The following is a 22,991-nucleotide window of genomic DNA, read 5'->3' as shown; positions in this document are numbered from 1 at the left end:
CTGGCTCACATAAAGGGCAGGCTCATAAGCCTGTCCAATGCCACTGTCTTACCTCATGCAAGGAGCATAAAACAACTCTTCAGGCCTTTATTCATTAAAATGGAATGTGTGTTTCCATTAGGAGTTCTACTCAAAGAGTGAATCTGCATACTGAGAAAATTATGTAGCGATCATCTTTCCTTAACCTAAAAATAAAATACAAATGTGGAAAAGTTCACAGCATTTCATGTCCCCTACCCTCCCCCATCAAGACCACCTGGAGACATGACTGAACCAAGAGGAGGTACTGTGGACCCTCAATGGGCTCAATATTAAGAGTCTGTACAATAACTTCGAGGTCCTTCTCTGATTAGCTGTGTTTTCTCATTTGCATTTGTAGGCTGGAGGACAACTGGAAAGTCCATATCTAAAAATAAACAAAGAAAACCAGTAAACACCCTCTTAGGTTACATTTCATTTAATGGGGCAAGTGGTAGATATTTTTGTTGAAATGATGATTAGCAAATCAATTCAATTCCTAAGATACTAAGGATCCTACCCTTTAAAGGACTTCAGAAGGGAGGATACACTGTCTTTATTCTTCATTTAAGTTCTATTAGTTGTAGAATTATAAAACCAAAGCACTAAGCCCAGATTTCACTTTGAGGCAATTTCTAAAGCTGATAAACTTGAGCTTTAGTTTTCACCATTTTGTGGGGATGAGGACAGGGCTGCCACCCATGTCATATAGACTACAGTGTGTATCTATATGAAAAATACCTCTAGAATCGTGCAGTGGACAATTGCATATATGGCTCTAGTTGGGAGAGAGGTCAATACCCAGAGTTTGCTTAGGTGAAGAGTCTAATAGGAAGCTCTCCACATAAAGCTAGTACCCCAAATGGTTATGTGCTATGTAAATCACCATACCCTTAAATCTGCAAGGAAATTTGCTAGTCTTGAGTTTTGATGAGGAAGTGAAGAGTTCCCTTAAAAATGTTTGTTAGCAAGCTAATGAGCACACAATTTGACAGGTCAAATTTACAATACCTGTGTGTTCTAAGAAACCTCAGGCTGATAATTTAGTTTAAAATGGTCCAATGCAAAAGCACAGAGCAGAAGTGAATGGCCCCAACCTTCAACCCAGGCCTCAAAGAATCCCCCCCAAATTGCAAGAAACATAAACTCATAGTAAAAAACAGAGAGATGGGAGAGATAGGGAGAAATAGAGAGAGAGGGAGAGAGATGGGGGGAGGGGGAACATTACACATAGAAACAATGCACACTGAGTGAGAGCCAGTAGAAACAACAGAAAGCCAGTCAGACCCAGAAAGACTTCAAATCCTGCACTTACCAGACACAGAATAAGAAAGAATTAGATTTGTTTTTCAAATGATCAAATGGGGAACCTGCCTCAACATAATAAAGGCCATATATGACAAACCCACAGCAAACATCATTCTCGATGGTGAAAAACTGAAAGCATTTCCTCTAAGATCAGGAACGAGACAAGGATGTCCACTCTCACCACTATTATTCAACATAGTTCTGGAAGTCTTAGCCACGGCAATCAGAGAAGAAAAAGAAATAAAAGGAATACAAATTGGAAAAGAAGAAGTAAAACTGTCACTGTTTGCGGATGACATGATATTATACATAGAGAATCCTAAAACTGCCACCAGAAAACTGCTAGAGCTAATTAATGAATATGGTGAAGTTGCAGGATACAAAATTAATGCACAGAAATCTCTTGCATTCCTATACACTAATGATGAAAAATCTGAAAGAGAAATTATGGAAACACTCCCATTTACCATTGCAACAAAAAGAATAAAATACCTAGGAATAAACCTACCTAGGGAGACAAAAGACCTGTATGCAGAAAACTATAAGACACTGATGAGAGAAATTAAAGATGATACCAACAGATGGAGAGATATACCATGTTCTTGGATTGGAAGAATCAACATTGTGAAAATGACTATACTACCCAAAGCCATCTACAGATTCAATGCAATCCCTATCAAAGTACCAATGGCATTTTTTACAGAACTAGAACAAATCATCTTAAAATTTGTATGGAGACACAAGAGACCCCGAATAGCCAAAGCAGTCTTGAGGGAAAAAAACGGAGCTGGAGGAATCAGACTCCCTGACTTCAGACTATACTACAAAGCTACAGTAATCAAGACAATATGGTACTGGCACAAAAACAGAAACATAGATCAATGGAACAAGATAGAAAGCCCAGAGATAAACCCACGTACCTATGGTCAACTAATCTATGACAGAGGAGGCAAAGATATACAATGGAGAAAAGACAGTCTCTTCAATAAGTGGTGCTGGGAAAACTGGACAGCTACATGTAAAAGAATGAAATTAGAATACTCCCTAACACCATACACAAAAATAAACTCAAAATGGATTCGAGACCTAAATGTAAGACTGGACACTATAAAACTCTTAGAGGAAAACATAGGAAGAACACTCTTTGACATAAATCACAGCAAGATCTTTTTTGATCCACCTCCTAGAGTAATGGAAATAAAAACAAAAATAAACAAATGGGACCTAATGAAACTTCAAAGCTTTTGCACAGCAAAGGAAACCATAAACAAGACGAAAAGACAACCCTCAGAATGGGAGAAAATATTTGCAAACGAATCAACGGACAAAGGATTAATCTCCAAAATATATAAACAGCTCATTCGGCTCAATATTAAAGAAACAAACACCCCAATCCAAAAATGGGCAGAAGACCTAAATAGACATTTCTCCAAAGAAGACATACAGACGGCCACGAAGCACATGAAAAGATGCTCAACATCACTAATTATTAGAGAAATGCAAATCAAAACTACAATGAGGTATCACCTCACACCAGTTAGAATGGGCATCATCAGAAAATCTACAAACAAGAAATGCTGGAGAGGGTGTGGAGAAAAGGGAACCCTCTTGCACTGTTGGTGGGAATGTAAATTGATACAGCCACTATGGAGAACAATATGGAGGTTCCTTAAAAAACTGAAAATAGAATTACCATATGACCCAGCAATCCCACTACTGGGCATATACCCAGAGAAAACCGTAATTCAAAAAGACACATGCACCCGAATGTTCATTGCAGCACTATTTACAATAGCCAGGTCATGGAAGCAACCTAAATGCCCACTGACAGACGAATGGATAAAGAAGTTGTGGTACATATATACAATGGAATATTACTCAGCCATAAAAAGGAACGAAATTGAGTCATTTGTTGAGACGTGGATGGATCTAGAGACTGTCATACAGAGTGAAGTAAGTCAGAAAGAGAAAAACAAATATCGTATATTAACGCATGTATGTGGAACCTAGAAAAATGGTACAGATGAGCCAGTTTGCAGGGCAGAGGTTGAGACACAGATGTAGAGAACGGACATAGGGACACCAAGGGGGGAAAACTGCGGTGGGGTGGGGATGGTGTTGTGCTGAATTGGGCTATTGGGATTGACATGTATACACTGATGTGTATAAAATTGATGCCTAATAAGAACCTGCAGTATAAAAAAACAAACAAACCAAACAACTAATACTAAACTTTCATTGGGTTATTTGTATGGAAATATGTTAATATAAATGTTTCAGACATTAAAAAAAAAAATGATCAAATGGATTTTGAAATTAATAATAATAAAAAATCTCTTTTAGACATTAAAACATCTGAAATTTTTAAAGCTTGATGAATGGGGTTTAACAGCTAAAGAGAGAATTAATGGAATAGAAGACAAATTTGAGGAGATTAATCAGAATGTGACACAGGGAAACAAAGATATAAAATAGGAAAGAGGCTAAAGGACATGAAGAATAGAGTGATATTCTGACTTATATTTAATAAGACTTTCATAAAGAAATGTAAAGAAAAGAAGAGTCGAGGTAATATTTGACGATTTAATGGCTGAGAATTTCCTGGAATTGATAAAAGACACCAATCCACAGATTCAAGAACCAACTAGGGTAAATTAAAGAGAAATTCATATTTAAACATCTTAGTGATATTGAAGAACACCAAGGATAACGGTTCTTAAAGCAATCTCACTTTCCAATAGCAGATATGGAAGCCGGAAAACTATGAAATTATATTTACAGTATACTATAAGAAGATATCAACCTAAATTTGTTGATAAACCCTCTTATTGCTACATTTATTTTTTTAAGCATGATTTACAGGTATTTTCAGACAGTAAAAACAGAAGTTGTGCCACCAGCAGACCTAATTTAGAAGTTATAATTCAGACAGAAAGAAGTGTTATCATATGGAAAAATTTGTGCTGTATATAGAAATGATTAATAGATTTGTAAGTAAAACTAAACAATTATGTATTATATGAAGCAATAATAATTTATGAGACTTACAATTGAGATAAAATTATGACAATAGTATGTAAATCAGAAAGGAGATGATGAGAATTAAAGAGTTATAAAGTTCTTGTATTGTTCAGGAGAGGGTAAAGATAAGAATTAACTTTCAACTTTTGTAACTTAAGTATGCTTGATAAATTTTTAAGGCAGCCCTAAAAAAATAGAACAGAGAATATAATTTCCAAACTGGAGGAGAGAAAGAAATGGAACGTGAAAAAAAAAATTCTATCAGTACAGAAGAAAGAAAAAAAAAAGGAAAGAAAATAGAAACAGAAAAAATATGCCAACTTAAAGTGATAATTATAATAATAAAATATTAACAGAAAGCATGTATATAGTACTTATTATGTGTCTAACACTGTTCTCAGTGCTTTATGTATATTAACTCAATAATAGCACTACAAGGTAGGGTAATTATGATAGCTATTTTACAGATAAACTGAGGGACAGAATGTTTTAAGTAACTAGCCTACATTACACAGGTAGTAAGGAATAGAGCTAGTATTAAAACCTGGGCAGTATTTCTCAGAATCTGTTTTCTTAAAGACTGTGCTATACTGTCTCTCACAAAGAGTAAGTTCATAGAAAAAAACATATATCATTAGTTATAAAAAATACAAGTGGACTTTATTTAAAAGAAAAAACATGGCCAGACTGAATAAATCCCCCCAGCAATATGCTGTTTACAAAGGACACATCAAAAAACATAAGGACAAAAAAACGTTGAGAATAAAAGGATGGAAACATATTTACTACACAAACACTAATGAAAAGAAAGCTAATATAACTGTATTTTAAAAACAAAGTATGAGACAAAAAGCATTGCTAGAGCTAGAGGGTAACTACATAATAATAACATATTCAATTAACCAAGTAGCCATAAAAATTCTAAACTTATATATGCTAATAACATAGCCTCAAAATATAGGAAGCAAAAATTGACAGAACTTTATAGAGAAACAGAAAAATCCATTAGCACAGTGGAAGACTTGAATGCTTCTCTCAGTAACTGACGGATAAAGCAAGCAAAAATATCCTTAAGGATATAAAGGATTTGGAAAGTGTAATGTTGTGAACTGAATCGTGTCCCTGCCCCCCAACCCCCTTCATATGTTGAAGTTCTAATCCCCAGTCCCTCAGAATGTGACCATATTTGGAGAGGAGGTCTTTAAAGAGGTAATTATGTTAAAATGAGGTCCTCAGAGTGGGCCTTAGTCCAGTATGACTTGTGTACTTAGGACACAATCATACATAGAGGGAAGGCCTTGTGAAGACACAAGATGAAAATGACCATCTACATGCCAAGAAGAGCGGCCTTAAGGAAACCAATCCTGTGACACCTTGATCTTGGGTTTCTAACCTCCAGAATTGCCAGAGAATAAATTTCTGTTTTTCAAATCACCCAGCCTGTGGTACTTTGTTACAGCAGCCCTAGCAAACTAATACATACAACAAATTAGCTTTATTTAATAGTCATACATGGAACAGTGAACCTAACAAATGCAAAATGTACTGTTTTGAAGCAATGTGGAACATATGTAAAATCAATTAAGTTCTAGGCTCTAAGCAAGCCTCAAGACATTTCAAAATATTGTTTCATGCTGTCCACATTTTCTGACAATAATGCAGTTCATTTAGACACAAACAATAATAAAGAATGAGAAAAGACCCCACAGGTTTACAAATTAAGACACATATAGACCTAACTTATAGATTAAAGAAAAAAATCATAATGGAAATAAGAAAATATTTCAGACTTAGATTATAAGAACATATATGCACGTGTGTGTATGTAAAGCCAAACTGGTACTTACAGAAAAATTTATAGCCTTAAAGCTTAATATCAGAGAAGAAGAAGGACTGAAAATTAAGAAGTATAAAAATTAAGTTAGAAAATTAACAACAATAAATTAAGAGAAATAATAAAAAATAGAAATTAAGTAGAGAGAATATACAGGAGAATCAATAAAACTGACAATATTTGAGAAGAATAAAATTTCCAAATATCTGGTGAGAATGGCTAAAAAAGGAAAGCAGAAATAACCAATATAAGGAATGAAAAATGGGACAAAAATGCAGATACTATAGATGTGTAAAAGGTAACAAGAGGAAATTTTGAAGAACTAATTGTTTTAATAAAGAAGAAAGGAAACCTAAATGGCCTATAAACATTAAATGTATTGAATCAATAATTTAAAATTTGTATAAAAACACATTAGCCCAGAAAGGTCTACACAGTCCTGTAGAAAGAAATAAATCCAGTAATACACAGACTTTTCAAGAGTTAAAAGGGAACACTCCTAATTTATTTTATGAGGCATAATCTTGATATAGAACCCATAAGGAAAGTTTGAGATGGGGAAATGATAGGCCAGTCTCACTCATTAACACAGATGCAAACATCTAAAACAAAATATTAGCAAACACATTTCATAAAAAAATAAAATATTTAATGCATTATGACTGCTTTGGGTTTATCTCAGGAATTCAAGATTGTTTTAACGTTGGGAAACAATTCATATAGTTCTTCATGTGAACAATTTAAAGGAGAAAAATCATTACCATCTCAATTGGTGAAGAAAAAAGTATTCTAAAAAAATAGTAATAGAAGACAACTTTCTTAACCTGATCAAAAGCCTACAGCAAACTTCACAGTCATTATGCAATCTTGAAAGCATCTTCTCTTCAACATTTTACTGGCAGTCTCAACAAACACAGAAAGGCAAGGAAAAGGCTAAAAAAATAATAAGGGAAGGGAAGGAAGAATCAAAACTATCACTATTCACAAATGATATAGATAGGTATGTAGAAACCCTAAAGAATTTACAGATAAATAATTAGAAATAGAGAGTTTAGCTAGTTTCTTGGATTCGAAATCAATGTTAAAAAAAAAAGTACATTTCTATATACTAAAAAACAAGTCAACAACTAATATATAATAATTTATTTATAATTGTATGAAAATGGATAAAGTATTAGGAATCAATGCAACCAAAGATATAAAAGAGATATCTTTATTGAAAGCCAATGAAGAAAACCTAAATAAATGGAGAGGTATACCATGTCACATAGTAGAGGACTCACATTCTTTAAAGATGTCAATTCTTCCTAATTTATCTACAGTCACTGCAAGTCTAATCAAGATCCCAAATATTTTGTTTAAAGAAATTTTGGTACAGGACTTAACAAAGCTTATTCTAAAATTTATATAGAAAAGCAAAAGGCCAAGGATATGTGAGAGTGTCCTGAAGAACAAATTAGGAAAAGTTGCCTGAACAGTGTTATGAATTATTATAAATGGGCCTGGTGTTGCATATAGATAGACAAAATGACCAATGGACCAGAACAGAAAGCCCAGAAACTGTTCCATATATCTATTAAAACTTAATGTATGTCAAAACCAAGACTAGAAATCAGTGTGCTGGACAATTTGTTTTCTATATGGAAAAAAGTGAAATTGGAACCCTACATCATACCACTTGCAGAAATCAATTCCAGGTTATTAAACGCATAAACATGAATAGCAAAACTATGAAACTTTGAGAAGAGCATATAGGAGAACACCTTTGTATCCTTGGGATAGGGAAAGATTTCTTAATCAAAACACAGAAATCACTAAGCATAAAGGCAAAGATTGACATTTTGACTACATTAAAATCAAGAACTTTGGCTTATCAAAAGATACCATAAAGAGTGAAACACCAGGTCACAAACTGGGAAAATTCATTTTAAACAAACATGATCAACAGAGTCAATACCCACGCCCCAAAAAAGAGTCAGTAAGAAAAAAGCAAATGATATAATAAAAACCTGCAAAAGACTTGAATAGGCATTTCAAAGAAAGAGAAACCCAAACAACCAGTAAGATTATGAAAGGATTCAAGGAGAAAAAAATTAAAACCACAATGGTATACCATTTCCCATCCACCAGACTGACACACGTTTATAGTCTAGTGATGGCAAGGATGTGAAGCAGTAGAAACTCTCATTAGCTTGTGGAAATTAGTGCAGCAACTTTGTAGAATAACTTGGTGTTATCTAATAACTTGTAGATATGCATACCTTTTGACTAAGGTATTCCACTCCTGTGTATATATTGGGTTGGCCAAAAAGTTCATTCAGTTAATGAATATGTTGTCCAATAAAGTTCTTGGTGAAAATGAAAAATGTGTCTTTTATTTTTACTTAAAACCAAACAAACTTTTTGGCCAACCCAATACCTAGGAAACTCTAGCACTCATGCACCAGGAGACATTCATAACAAGAATATTTGTAATAGCCCTGTTTGTAATGGCAAAAAAGTGGATTTGGATACCCAAGTATCCACTAGCAGTAGAATGGATAAATAAATTTTATGGGATATTCTCATAGAAGAATATTATACAACAGTGAAAAATGAATGAAAGACAATCACAGTACGAATGAAGTTCAGAAATATGATGTTGAGTGAAAAAAAAGAAGTTGAAGGATAATTGTTGAGTATAAGTTCATTGATTTAAAGTTCAGAAATGTAAAACCAAACAATAAACTGATTAGGAACATAAATATATATAGTTGTAATACTAAAAAAATAGTAAGAAAATGATTACATTATGATAGCCAAGATGTGGGTGGAAACAACCTAAGTGTTCGTTGATGGATGAGTGGATAAAGAAAATGTGGTGTATATATACAATGGACTAGTGTTCAGCCTTAAAAAAGAGGGAAATCCTGCTATTTGTGACAACATGGATGGATTTTGAGTGCATTATGCTAAATGAAGTAAGTCAAATAGAGAAAGACAAATACTGTATGATCTCACTTATATATGAATCTAAAAAAACAAAAACAACCCAAACTCATAGAAAAAGAGATCAGATTTGTGGTTACCAGAGGCAGAGGGTGAGGGGACAAGGAATTGGATGAATGTGGTTAAAAGGTACAAACTTCCAGTTCTCAGACAAATAAATACTGGGGATGTAATATACAATATGATGACTACAGTTAACACTGCTCTGTGGCATATTTGAAAGTTGCTAACAGAGTAGATCCTAAAAGTTCTCATCACAAGGAAAAGAACATTTTTTTCTTTTTTTGTGTGTCTATATGAGATGACAGATATTAACTAAACTTATTGTGGTGATCATTTCACAATATATGTAAGTCAAGTCATTATGCTGTACACTTTAGACTTATACAGTGCTGTATGTCAGTTAAATAGAAATTTAAAAAAGGAAAATGATTGCAGATGATTTAGGATAGCAGTTACCTCTAAATAGGGAACAACAAGCAAAGAACTTAAAGGTAATGGCACATAATGTTCGTTTGTATGTTCCTGATAAGTAAAAACAATAAGGGATAAAATAGTTAAGTGAATTACCCCCAAAATCTCTACCAGTAACTAATAGAGTCGGGGCTTGAAATGGGACTGACTTCAAAGCCCTTTTCTGTCTTAGCTACTAATAGTGTACTGCTCTCAAGGTAGCTGCATAAAAGACTGATAATCAACTTGCCCATTTCCCCACACTTTGTGAATACTGATGCTTTGTGGTATCTTCTACTCCCTGCCATGGGTGAATTTGCAGGAAACAAACAACCTTCTCCTTCTCTGAAGAAAGGGTGTTTAGTTTATTTCTGTAGTCAAATCTCCTCTCTCCTCTACTACAGATATTTTTTAATTGAAGTGAGATTCACATAACATAAAAGTAACCATTTAAAGTGAACAATTTGGGACTTCCCTGGTGGTGCCGTGGTTAAGAATCCCCCTGCCAATGCAGGCGACACTGGTTCGAGCCCTGGTCTGGGAAGATCCCACATGCCACGGAGCAACTAAGCCCGTGCGCCACAACTACTGAGCCTACGTGCCACAGCTACTGAAGCCCGCGCACCTAGAGCCTGTGCTCCGCAATAAGAGAAGCCACCGCAATGAGAAGCCCACGCACCACAACAAAGAGTAGCCCCCGCTCGCCATACTAGAGAAAGCCCACACGCAGGAATGAAGACCCAGCGCAGCCAAAAATAAATAAAATTAAATTTAAATAAATAAGTAAAGTGAACAATTTAGTACATTCACAGTGTACCAAATATATAATTCACTGCCTCTATCTAGTTGCAGAACATTTCTCCAAAAGGAGACCCATTAGGCAGTTGTTCCCTGTTCCTCTTTTCCCCCCAGGCCCTGGCAACCACCAGTATGCTTTCTGCCTCTATGAATGTCCCTAATCTGGATATTTCACGTAAATGGAATCATACAGTGTTTGTCCTTTTGTGTCTGGCTTCTTTCACTTAGCATAATGTTTCCAGGTTCATCCACCCTGTAGTGTGTATCAGTACTTCATTCCTTTTTATGGCTGAATAATACTTCACCTGTACCTTTTTGCGTTTTCTTCCTCAGAACCTCCTGGATTTCTCTCAACTCCCTTTCCCCTCTTCCTAGTTAAAATCCTGCTGCTCTTGCTTTTATCTAGCAAACTGTCCAGGATTCCAGCTGCTTTCCATCCATCACATTTCACTTTGATGGTCTGAGCCCTTGTCTGGGTATATCCCAGTTTGGGGTTATTTGCAAATATGCTCTCTGCGTAACTTCCTCTTCATTCAGTTCCTTGATCAAACTGATCACTAGAACAGCCTAATGTGACTATCCCTGCCTTGCCTGGCATCTAGAGCTCCATTCACCATTATCCACAGGGTGGTGGGAGGTGCTGTGCCAGATGCTGTGCTGGTGTCAAGAGTCCTCCCTTCTAGGGTTCTCCTTCCCCATGATCTCCCACCCCTAACTCCTCCTCATTCTTTACGTTTTCAGCTTTAAATGTCACCTCCTCTGGGAAGCTGTCCTCACCTGCATCCGGGTCAGGCCCGCCTAGCGTTCACTGTCACAGCCCCGTTGCTTCTCCTTTGGCAGACTTATCATACCTGTAAGTTAGCTAGCTCATTGTGTGACTATTTGTTGAGTACTTGTCTTCCCATCTCCTCTGCGATACTGTAAGGTCCAAGACAGCAGGGACCGCGTCTTTCTTTTCTCTAGCCCCTAGTGTAGTGTCGGGCGTATATTAAGTGCTCAATGAATGTTTTCTGTGAAAAGACTGTCTTGATAAACCTGTCTAGTAAATTTGCTCACTGAACCTTAGCAGGCAAAATCTGAAGAAACCTTGGGTCCACTTTGAGCAGCTTCTGGGGTAGCGTTGTGAGCTGACTCACTTGTCCTGCTCTCCCGGCCCAGGGCCTTGATGGTGCTTACTTGTTATTTTCCTATAAAGAAGCAGCAAAGGGCTTTGGACTAGTTGCAAGAATTATTTTCCATGAATTATTTTTAGAAATCAGTTCCTTTTGACTGGGGGGAAGGGGATAGGAAGGAGATTGAGTGGGATTGGTGAAAAGAGGAAGGATGAATTTAATCTCTTCCTTGGTGCCCTTTTCCTGGGCAGTAAAGTGTGATGAATGCTGAACAGCAAATGTAATAAGTGTCTCAATATCTTGGCTGAGAGCGAGTCTAATTACAAGCCATATGGCCTCTTCAGCTCAGTGGCTGTGAATTTATTTGGGTTTCATCCAGGTGAGTAGCAAGAACAGTTAAGCAGTCAACAGATTTTTCTGTGCTCTGAATCTCACATTTTTAGATCCAAGGTCAACCCACTATAAAATCTTCTCCCTTAAATACTTTATTTCCTCTCCTTCAAAAAAGTGGGGAAATCATGACTCTGCAAGAAAATTTTAGAGTTTAACTGAAAGTTTTCAGTCCACTGCTTGCAGCTTGGAAAAAAATTGAACTTATCTCTTGTATTTTTGGTTTGCTTTGCCAGGGTATTTAGAGATAACAGGTTTCCATTTATGCTCATTTCTATACCTTCTTCCTTCCTCTCTTTTCTTTTTTCTTCATTTTTCCCTTTCTTTTCCTTCCTTCCTTCCTTCCTTCCTTCCCCTCCCTCCCTCCCTCCTTTCCCTCCTTCCTTCCTTCCTTCCTCTCTTTCTTTCTCTCTCTCTCTCTCTCTCTCTCTCTCTCACACACACACACACACACACACACACACACACACACAGTCCCAGGGAATGGTGTACTATCTCAAGATGGTCTCTAAAGCCCTCTTGACTGGTAGAATTCTGACTTCATTGTGGCATTTATCTAACAGAGGAGTATAAGGTCTAAATGAGCTTGTTTTAAATATAACACTCAAAATTTCACAAAGTGGAACTTCTAATTTGTGAACATTTGAAAGGAAGGGAAATAACCTGGTATCTGTCACCTTTATCTTTCAAGCTTCAAATTTTCCAAGAGAAAAAAGGGGGGATGGACAACCCCCCAAGACACTGTCTCTCTTCTATTTGCTCCTAATTGATTCATAAGAATAATAGAATTCCCCTGTGTTCCTAGAATGCCACTGGGATTATATTTTTATTCTGAGAAAGAGGTGGGAATCAGTTTACAAGTTCTGAAATTTCCAGGGAATATTGAAGATGCCACTGTTTTGAACTTCCCTCCTTTATTTCTTAAGGGTAGAAGTTAGATTACACTGCTTCACATACTTGAAAGAGACACAGTAATCCAAGCAAATCTCTCCTCTCTACTAGCAAATCCCACCCTGTACAACTACTCTTGAACAGAAACTATGTTTCTGTGGCTTGCAGCAACTCTGTGTATAACTATTGCTCGTCATACTGGCATAAGAATGGCTTTAGAGATAACTCCTATAGCTCACTATCCCAATTTAATTGCTTAGGGGACACGAAGATCCATGCCAGACATGGTGTCACACATTATGAATGTGTCCAGTGGGCTCTGATCCTGGAAGTATTGGGTGATGGAGGGGCAGCAAGGTTTGACATGTGTAGTCAGAATTGGTCTGTGGAAAAATTCTTCCAAATTTACATCTTGTATATGAAATAAACTAGATAGGAGTTTTCTTAAATCTGACAACAACCCCTAAAAAGTTAGACAACATTATCTATAATGAGTTGTAAAACTGAAACTTTTCTAGTCTACCAATAATAAAAAAAAAAATTTTGAAGAAACATGCTAGAGGAAGGACAATTATTTTTCTATTCTCCCTACAGGAAATGATATTAATGAAATTATTATTAAATGTAGAGGCAATCAAAGAATATGCACCCAGAAAGCATAGGGGGAAAGTATTATAAAGGTGTGTCAGGCAGTTAATTAAACTATTGCTATTTTTCAAATTTTATGATATTTAAGATATTTATCACTTTTTAAGCTTTGCAATTTTTTGTAATTTCTTTTTTTCGTTATAAATAAGTATTCACTTTCAGATCTAATTTTGTATTTGTAATTTTATATTCTTTTACTCTAAAGGGACTGTCCAAATTGTGTAAGTTTCTGGCCCTTGAAAACCTTGATTAACTCTGCATAGGAGCTTTTAAATATTTAGTAATAGGATAGAGCTTTTCCTTTTGGTCAAGACTAATAGTAACACAGTCAAATGGGTTCGTGACTTACTAAGTCTGGAATCTGACCTCTGCAATGGAATTGGTAGCTCTGGGGTGTCAGAACTGAGAACAGTGAGCGGCACGTAGATTTATCACCAGCGACTCTGCAGGAAGGAAATCTGGGTGTAATTTGGCACTGAGTATGAATTTCTGTTCCAGAAAAGAAATCTTCTGCAAAGAAGATCTGCTGAAATGCCCTGGTGGAGCTTTTATCTAATTTAAAAAAGGAAAGACTTTGAGGCTTTTCAGAAAAGTGTGGCAGACTGGATTTGAGGTATCTAGGTTCAGTTCACCTAGTTTTGGTTCCCGCACTATAAAGGAAAAGTTAAGATAAGCTTGACACAGTGGATGACGATGGCAGTACTCTCTTGTCTAACTGCCCCTTCCTATCCTCTGTCAGTGACTGGACTGGGTTGATGGATATTATGGGAGATCCTATGAACAATGGGCCCAGCGACCCCTGACATGATCTAATAACAGTTTATCTCCCTCAAAAGAGCAGATGAGATGAATGCACTGGGCTCATCATTCTTAAGCAACTTATGCCGAAGTCACTGGCTCTTCCCTGAAGAAGAGTTCATACGTGTGTGTCTCTGTTTAACCCATTTACGAGTAATACAGCTTGCTTGCTCTTTTTGGGGTGTGTGCCCTGTTAGAAGATTTGTCATTTTATATCCCAAATAAAGCAAAAGAAAGTTGTAATTATATTTCACCATGGGCCTCCAATTTGGCTCCAGGGGCAGTAATAAAAAATGGTGAGAGCAAACCCCCTGTTTGCCAGACTGGCCACCCAGTGGTCCCCATGGGAAGGGATGACAGCTTGCAGGAAAATCCCTTCTGTCCCCTCTGATCTCCCAATCCTAAAATGGTCTGAGACTAAGTACAATTCACATGATTGAAGACTCCTTTCTTTAAGCTGGACTCAGGGTGGGTAATAACTGGATATTACTTAGCATCACATTTGATAGGGAATTGAAAGTATCTGGAAGCCTTTAAACAGTCTCTCCTCTGTCTGATGTCATGGAATTTCTGCTTCATTGTGATCAAAAGAATCAGAGTACAGTACACAGAAGTGCACCATGCCTAATTTCCGCAGTTCTGACAGCAGTGGGTCACTGGCTGAATTGTTTATTTGGCTGTCCAGGCTTCTTTGTGACTTAGCGATAAAGTCTATTATCCAGAATAATGATGCATTCTGCAGGAGAAAATGACAGTAGGATTATGGCTGCAAGACAGAAAGGATGATGGCAGGTTTGACTCCAGTTTGTTTAAACAAAGGCATTTCCCAGAGAATATGAAGTATTCCTGATGACGTGAATTCTGTGAGATTGTTGTCTTTCTTTATATTTTTTCTTTATCATTGCTGGGTCTAGTGAACTTGAAGAATCAAGTAATCTATCATGGCCATGCACACACATTGATAGACATGTGCAGATGGTTTAGCAGAGCAGACAGTCCCGTTTATATCGGACAGTATTCTTGATGCTGGTTTGAGGCTAGCTCTGAATGTGTGGTTTGGGAAGGAAGCTGCATTTCTGGGGAAGAAAGACTACCCTCCCCCAGTTTTACCCAAAACTCATTATCAAGTAATCAAAAAGAAGAAAAGTCAAGGGTTGTTGACTTCTCTTGATGTCCATTCCCTTCTATCTAAATAGAGATCCTCAAGTAACAGGCTGAAATGCTTTTCCTGGGAGAAATTTCTACCTTGGTTCTCCTACCCCTGGGCACTCCCACCCAAACCTCCCTGAACCCACAGTTCACTCTTTTGTAATGCGACTGTGAATTGTACTAGCTTTGCTTTGTGATCAGCATATTTCATGACTTCTTTCTGACAGTGTCAGGTTCTGCTTTTCTCTGTGGCTGGTAAAGGTAACTGTCCTTTCATCCTCTCCAAAAGAGGTACCAAAGGTGAAAGTCTATGGCATTCCCCCCATTTGGTTGTTGTACCTCTCTCACTTTAGTGATAGCCATCACCATGGGGCCTGGTGCTTGGCCAGGCCTATGAAGAGACACCCCCTACTCTGTTCTCATCTTACTGTACCTTTTTCTATGTCAGTCTTGATCTGCTCCTCAAGATCCTCTGGGGACACATAGAAGTCCTCTTCCGGCATCGATGATTTAGGCCGGCAGCGTCCACAGCAGCAGTTGCAACAGCAGCACAGACAGCAGCAAAAATAGCAGCCGGTCAAGAGGCCAATGATGACAAACAAAGTCTAGGGGAAACAGAGGCAAAGCAAAGCAGGGGTGAGGGGTAGTGGGATGTAGGAGACCCCAGAAATCAAGTGTGTACCCATGTACCTCCAGAGACCTGAAGGCACCACAGTTCACCCTCATCCTTATTCCATGGAGGACTATCTTTTTAGTTTCCTTGGAAACAAATTCCTCATAAAGTTTTACCTAACAAGTTAAGCCAGGAACAAGTGACTTGCAGCCAAAGTAATGAAACATGACATTTTCTTCTTTATTCTCTAAGCCATGGTGATCATTATTAAGAGCAGAGCAAACAAACCAACAAACATAACCTCTACAGGTCACATGAGCTAACCCAGGGCACTGAATCATTCTCACCAAGAAGAGCTAGGGATAGCTAGTCCTGACACCACCACGTTCCTCTCAGTCACCACGTCCTGCAGTCTCTCTCCTCACCATCTCTGCCCCCTCCCCATTGTCTCTCTCCTGATTGGTAGGGCTTTAGAATGGATCCCCTTATCTCTGCTCTGGACACTTCAGTAGCCTCCTAGCTGACCTACCTGCTTCCACTCCTGCCTCTAGCCCACTCTGCACATTGCTGCTGGAGCTTTCTGACATGTTCTCTTGAACCCATGCAGCGACTCTCCTGCCTCTTAGAAAAGGCTGGAGCTCCTTATTAATGGTCATCTGGCCTCTTCCAGTGCCTTCCCTGCACCAGCATGGCCCTGTTCCTGCCATCCTTGCAGAGCTTTGCTCTCCCTATGGATTCATCTGCCTAGACACCCACTGTCCCATTCCCTAGTCATCTAGCAAATACCCACTCTGTGCTTAAGATTATCTCAAAGATCCTCTGTCTGACATCTTTCCTGATCCCCACCTCCTCCAGAACAATTACTCCCTCCTTTGTGCCCCAACTGTACTCCATACAAATGTCCACCATAGTCTTGTTTTGTTGACACTTTAAGACAGTGATTAGTTTATAATTCTGTCTCAGACTGTGAGCTTCTTCAAGGCTAAACTATATGTTAGTTGTCTTTCAATCCCTCCTCTGCCTAAGGATTTAGTACCTGGAGTGTGGTCGACAGTAAATGCCTACTGAATTAATGAATATTAATTGATTAGTAGATAAACAAATGATTTGTTCCTCCTAGTGAACAGCACCAGGATTTCCCCACGAGCATATAAAAGGTTTCCTCACTAAGTTCGCCATAGCTAAAGATTAAAAGATTAAACTCTCCCAACCCAATTTGAAGTGAAAAAAGCCCATTATTGTTAATTGAGCAAAATAAGTTTGTGATTTTATTAAAAATATGTTATTTGAAATAGAAAGTGATTTTATACACCCTCACACCTATAATCTTTTTGCTATGGATTCTCTACATTTTCAGAGTCATAAATTTCTTAAATTATTCTGAAAAGTATAAAAAAACTTCCTCCTCACCAACTGCCTCTAAGACCCTCCTGTGCAGTGTTCCTGAGCCAGTGCCCCAACAAGCACCCCCTTTTTTTTTTTTTTACCTACTTTTGACCTTTCTTGCTTTCACTATTCCATTCCCATATTTTTTCTCCTCTCTGAAAATTTCCTTTAATACATGTATTGTTTTGTTCTTTAATTATTCCAACTAGATTACTTGCCTGTTGCAGAAATAACCTTGCCTTATGCTTGAAGTGCTCAGTGCAGTACAAGGCATAAGTAGGTGTCCATTGTTTTTAAAATATTTTCAGATTGGTACACTGATTCGTACATGTAATGCATACTTAATACATGATCACTATGTGCCAGGCCACTCTAAAGGGCACTGGGCAATTAGGCTTTGGCATGAGCAGAAGGGGAAGGTAGATTTCTTTGTAGCCTTATTTTTAAAGAGCCACATCAGGAATTATTTTATGTATATCTCTTACACTACTGAACAGCTTCTGCTTGCCTATATGAATTTTGATCAATTTTGTCAACTTCCTGGGCAAGGAAATCTATTCTCCTTTTTATGCAGGTAGGCCCCAATAGGCAGTCAGGTGCTAGTGTGTAAATTATCTAGAACTCCAGATGTACCTTCCCATGGAAACAGTGTCATACCTGGGGGTTAGGTTCCCACAGAAACCTGTATTTTACATAAACATTCAAACTATCATCATAAATGACATTGACAATATGTACACTCTCATTCTAAGTTCCAAATCCTCTAGGCAGAAACTTATCTCCCTCCCAAGTCTTCAATGATAAAGAAAGGAGGTTTCAGTGGGAATCCCAGTTATCCCCAAGAAAAGGACTTCTGAGGACTGCAGAAGGCAAATGAGGCTTTAGGCTGCAGACTCTCTCTCCCCATGCCTATGAACAAAAACATATTCTCTCTCGTCCTGTGTATATAAAACTATTCAATTTAGCAAGATTTATTTTAGTGGAAGAAAGTAGCAATCAGAGCACTGCTGAACATGACACCTGCCTCTAGAGATCTGCTGTTTCTTTATTAATTACAACTCATATGAATGTGAGTTCATATGATTTCACAAAATGTGTGAACTGTGAACTTACTACATGTATGTGAACTGTCCAGAAAAGATGCAGAGGGACTATATGTATGATTCATATGTAAATATACTTTTATCCGAAGATAAGGATATTAATACTCATAAACAAATATAAAACTATCACCAAGCATGCATATACTAGGGATTCTTAGGAAATCACACAAAATTTACTGTCAAAAGTCAATTCCGGTTGCACTAAGTCCTTAAAGATGTTGCCTTTTTCTTGACTAGATATCCTTTTTCTCTCTCCCTCTTCCTCTCTCTCTGCAACTCAGTGTGCTCCACTATTTACTTCTCACCTTTCTCCCCTCATTTCCTTCTCCACTACTTCACAGCAGGATCCATTTGAACCTATGACCTAATTACCATGTATTCTTCGCAGTATTGTGTTTGCTGATGTAGCCTATGCTATAGATAGGAAAGTACATGGCTAAATTTGTCCCATAATAATTTTTAAACAGTTGTCACACTAATAAATTATTTTAGGTTTCCAGCAATGAGTCAGTTCTTAATTTGTCATTATGTGGGTAGGGAGGGCAGTCAGAATTAATCTGAAGCTTCAAATTCAAATATAATTAATGTCTAGAAGTATTTTAAGTCCTGCTGCATTTTATAATTATTTGGTGAGCTAAAGCAAAAACGATCCTTAAATAACAGCTCCTTTTATCTGTAAGAGTTTAGTAACATAGTAAGGTTAGACTTTCTTTGAGATGGAGTCTAAAAGAGTGAATAATATCATGATCTTCTAAGAAATTGTTTTCAAGAGAAACAAAAAATCCGATTCACCTTTGCCCACCAGCTTGACAGCATGAAGTAGGTGTTAACATTTTCGTCTCCAAATTGCTCGGCCACATAGAGTCCCAGTGATCCGTACTTGTCGTATATGTTTCTTTTTGACATGTCAGTAAGTATTGTGTGGGCGTTGTTGATTTCTTTAAACTTCTCAGCGGCACCTGGATCATCTGGATTCTTGTCTGGATGGTGTTTCAAGGCCAATTTTCTTTTAAAATTTAAAAAAAAAGTGAGGAAAAGTGTTACTTGACAGGTATTACAACGACATTTTGGAAGGGCATTATTCATTTGTACATCTTTTATACATGTAAATACCATGAAATGTTACATTTCATAATAATGTTGATTTAACTAAGCAAGTTTCCATTAAACGTTGCCTCGTGTTTCTAATGTGCAGGCACAATAGTATTGTTTTTCCCCTCACGTCCTCAAAGGAATTCTCAATAGCTGCATAGCTGTTGAGTCTGAGACATTTTGCTATTGGCAAATATGTGAAGTTTATTTTTACCTGGAAGCTCATCAGTAGCCCACCTCAACATGCAGAGGCCTTTAAGAGTTCCAGCAACAGGACCAGTTTATACCACAATTTCATTTAGAACTGGAAGACTTTTCCAGAATTAACAAAACTTCACACCACATATTCTAAAAGTTAAACTCAACTGTCAAAAAAAAAAAAAAATCTCTGATTTATACACCCTTGAATAAATATTATGACCCTTTCACTATATTTTCACAAATCCTAACTCCCTTTTGTTTTTATGGACAAATACCGTGACTTACCTTGTATTCAAATGTGTATCTGACCTCTTTTCAAATAGGTCTTCCCACTTCAAATAATCTGTAGAAATTTACTTGTGAGTACAAGGCCCTCTCTCCTCTGTGGATCATAAAGCAATTCCAGAAGGGTATGAGTGTGTGTTGTGTTGCAGTGCGTGCGTATTGGGGGCAGGGGGGTGATTTGTGAGTATTCTTTATTCTTCAGTTATAATCAAGTATTAAAAATGTAAAATGGATGTAAGAACTGAGCTATGATAATCAGGCTCTGGCTAGCGGCTCTTTCCCTCACTTCCTTCCACAGACAGATTTAAATTGATGAAAGCCATGTTCAATATTGAGTCTAGTAATTTTTCCTCTACAAAGTCAATTAATTTTAAAACTCTCTACTGGAAATTCCACATGACTTGTTCTCCCTGCTGTGCCTATTATAGGTATATGTAGGAATGCACCTTAAGCTTTTGTTTATTTTATCGGTTTAGATTAAATTGCTTCATTTTAAAGCAATAATAAAAGGCCATAAGTAGAGCAAAAAAATAAAGTATATCTTATAAGCCAATCTGTACAATAAACTGAAAAAAAATCACACCTATTTTAGGAATTAAAGCATTGCTGGTTAGGAAGTAGGTGAATAATTAAGCAGTTTAACATCAGAATGCTTAAAAAGTACCAAAATATTTAAAAGCATAAATCATGGTGTATAATACATTCTAACTCTGAACTCAGAATAAACAAAAAGAATAAAACAATAATAGTTCACTTTAAATTTGTTTAATCAAACATTTTTCATTCTTTTTTTAAGTTTTTGGCTGCACCCCACGGCATGTGGGATCTTAGTTCCCTGACCAGGGATCGAACCCATGCCTCCTGCATTGGAAGGCAAAGTCTTAACCACTGGACCACTGGGGAAGTCCCTATCCTTATTTTTTGAGAGATGTTTGGGGTATCTATAAATTCTTATGGAGACATTTTTTTATGTGCAGAATTTATGATAAAATCTTCTAATAGCACTAAATGCCAATTTTGTCATTTTAAAAAACTTTTATAATGTTTACTACATGCCAGCACTATTGTAAGCCTGTTATAAATATTAATTCATTAATCTTCACTGCAGCTCTATGAGACTGGTATTATAATAATCCCATTTTACAGTTAGGAAATTTAGCCACTGAGAGGTTAAGTAACTTGTCCAACATCATACAGCTAATAATTAGACCCAGGCTTTGAACACAGGCAATCTGACCCTGAGCATTATGCTGCCTCCTACATAGTTTTAAATTAAAAAAGTAAGACATTGCAAGGACTTTGGCTTCTGGTCTAGGTGATGTGGGAAGCCCCTGGAGTGTTTTGAGAAGAAAAGTGGTATGATCTGACTTTAGTTTAGAAGGATCACTCAGTCTTGGAGAGGACAAAGGCAAAAGCAGGAGACTCTTTTAGGGGAAGTTCATGGTGGTTTGGACCAGTGTGGTAGTGGATGATTAGTTGGAAGTGGTTGGATTCTGGTACACTTTGAGGGCTAGCTGATGGATTGGGTGTGGGATGTGAAAGAAAAAGAGGAATGAGGGATGGCACCGAAGTTTTGGCTTGAGCAACTGGAATTTTGGAGCTACTATTTAAAGAGTTGGCAAGAGATTTTTTTTGGTAGTAGGAAATGATTTGCTAGGATTCAAAGTTCAATTTTGAACACCTGTGGGATGCCTATTAGACTTACAAGTGTGACGGAGGTAGAGAGATATATGAGCCTGAGTTCAAATGAGAGTTACTCTGGGAGATGTACATTTGGGAGTTCTCATCAGGTAGATGGTATTTAGAGCCATGGAACTTGAAAAGATTCCCAAGTGAGTTGGATCCAACATAAGTCCAAGGGCTGAGCTTTGGGAAGGAAGAACTACAGAGGAGATGAAGAAAGAAAGACCAGTGATGCAGAAGGAAAAATCCGGAGAATATGGGGTGATGGGATCCAAGTGAATAAAGTATTTCAAGGAAGAGGGTGGTCACCTGTGTCAAGTACTATTGACAGGTCATGTACAATAACAACTAAGAAGTGATCACTGGGTTTAGTGTTATAGAAGTCTTTGGTGACCTTGAGACGTGCACACACATACACACATAACACATATACACATGCATATATGCATATACACACACAGACAATTGTATATATGTCTTTATATAGGGAAAATAAAGCAGAAAAATAAGTAGAAATAAAGAGAAAAATGAAAGGTTATAACCATGCTTAACTGTGATTATAGCTGGGATTATAGGTGATTCTTTGTTTATTCTCGTTATAAAAAAATATACATACTACTTGTGCACTTTCCTTCCCTAAGTATTTTTAAGCTCCAGTTAAAAATTTTAGGCTCCTTTAATAACTGAAAGTTTAGAGTTTGTTCCCTTAAATGACCCATTACCAAATTAGAGGGGGGGGAGGAAGGAAGAAAGAAGTCCTCAAACTTTAATAATACAACAATCATTATCAGAAAGCCTCAAGTGGATTCTTTAAGCACATTAATTTTAATGGCTCAATATTCCTGGAATTCTCACTCTGTGCCCTGGAATACAATTGCAGCATTTTCCCCTACCAGTTCCAGAGATCATGTCCAGGCCAACCAAATGCAAAGGCTCTTACTTCTGCCCTGAAAGAAAAAAATCCCTGGAAAATGCCTCTTTACATATATTTCTTTATTTCTAGGGTTCAGTTGTAGACTGATGCACACTACCCAAGACTTATCCAGAGAAACGTGTCATTTTAAGCTGCTTGGATCTTTGTCAGCTTTCAAGGGCAGATGCACTCAACTATTTATCACATTCCTCTAACAATGGAGCTGGCAAATTCAGAGGGCTGGAGCACCTCCATTTGTAACACATCCAATTCCTGGTAATCAGCAGCATTCTGACTCCTCTTGGCA

General features: G+C 37.3%; 1 protein-coding gene across 1 annotated transcript in view; it reads right to left on the bottom strand.

The window, feature by feature from the left end:
* Nucleotides 1-311: 311 nt before the first annotated feature.
* The window catches only part of DNAJC5B (DnaJ heat shock protein family (Hsp40) member C5 beta), a 49,826-nt gene continuing 27,146 nt past the window's right edge, over nt 312-22,991 (bottom strand). Inside the window, exons 2-4 of the mRNA XM_068525950.1 lie at nt 19,303-19,516; nt 15,842-16,013; nt 312-406 (exon numbers count right to left, since the gene is read on the bottom strand). Of these exons, the coding sequence (XP_068382051.1) occupies nt 312-406; nt 15,842-16,013; nt 19,303-19,516 (481 nt within the window). The remainder of the gene's footprint in view (nt 407-15,841; nt 16,014-19,302; nt 19,517-22,991) is intronic.

This window comes from Eschrichtius robustus, chromosome 17 (genome assembly GCF_028021215.1).
Source record: "Eschrichtius robustus isolate mEscRob2 chromosome 17, mEscRob2.pri, whole genome shotgun sequence".
Taxonomy (NCBI): Eukaryota; Metazoa; Chordata; class Mammalia; order Artiodactyla; family Eschrichtiidae; genus Eschrichtius; species Eschrichtius robustus.
Note: the sequence above shows the minus strand (reverse complement) of the source record. Positions and strands in the feature narration are given on the sequence as shown.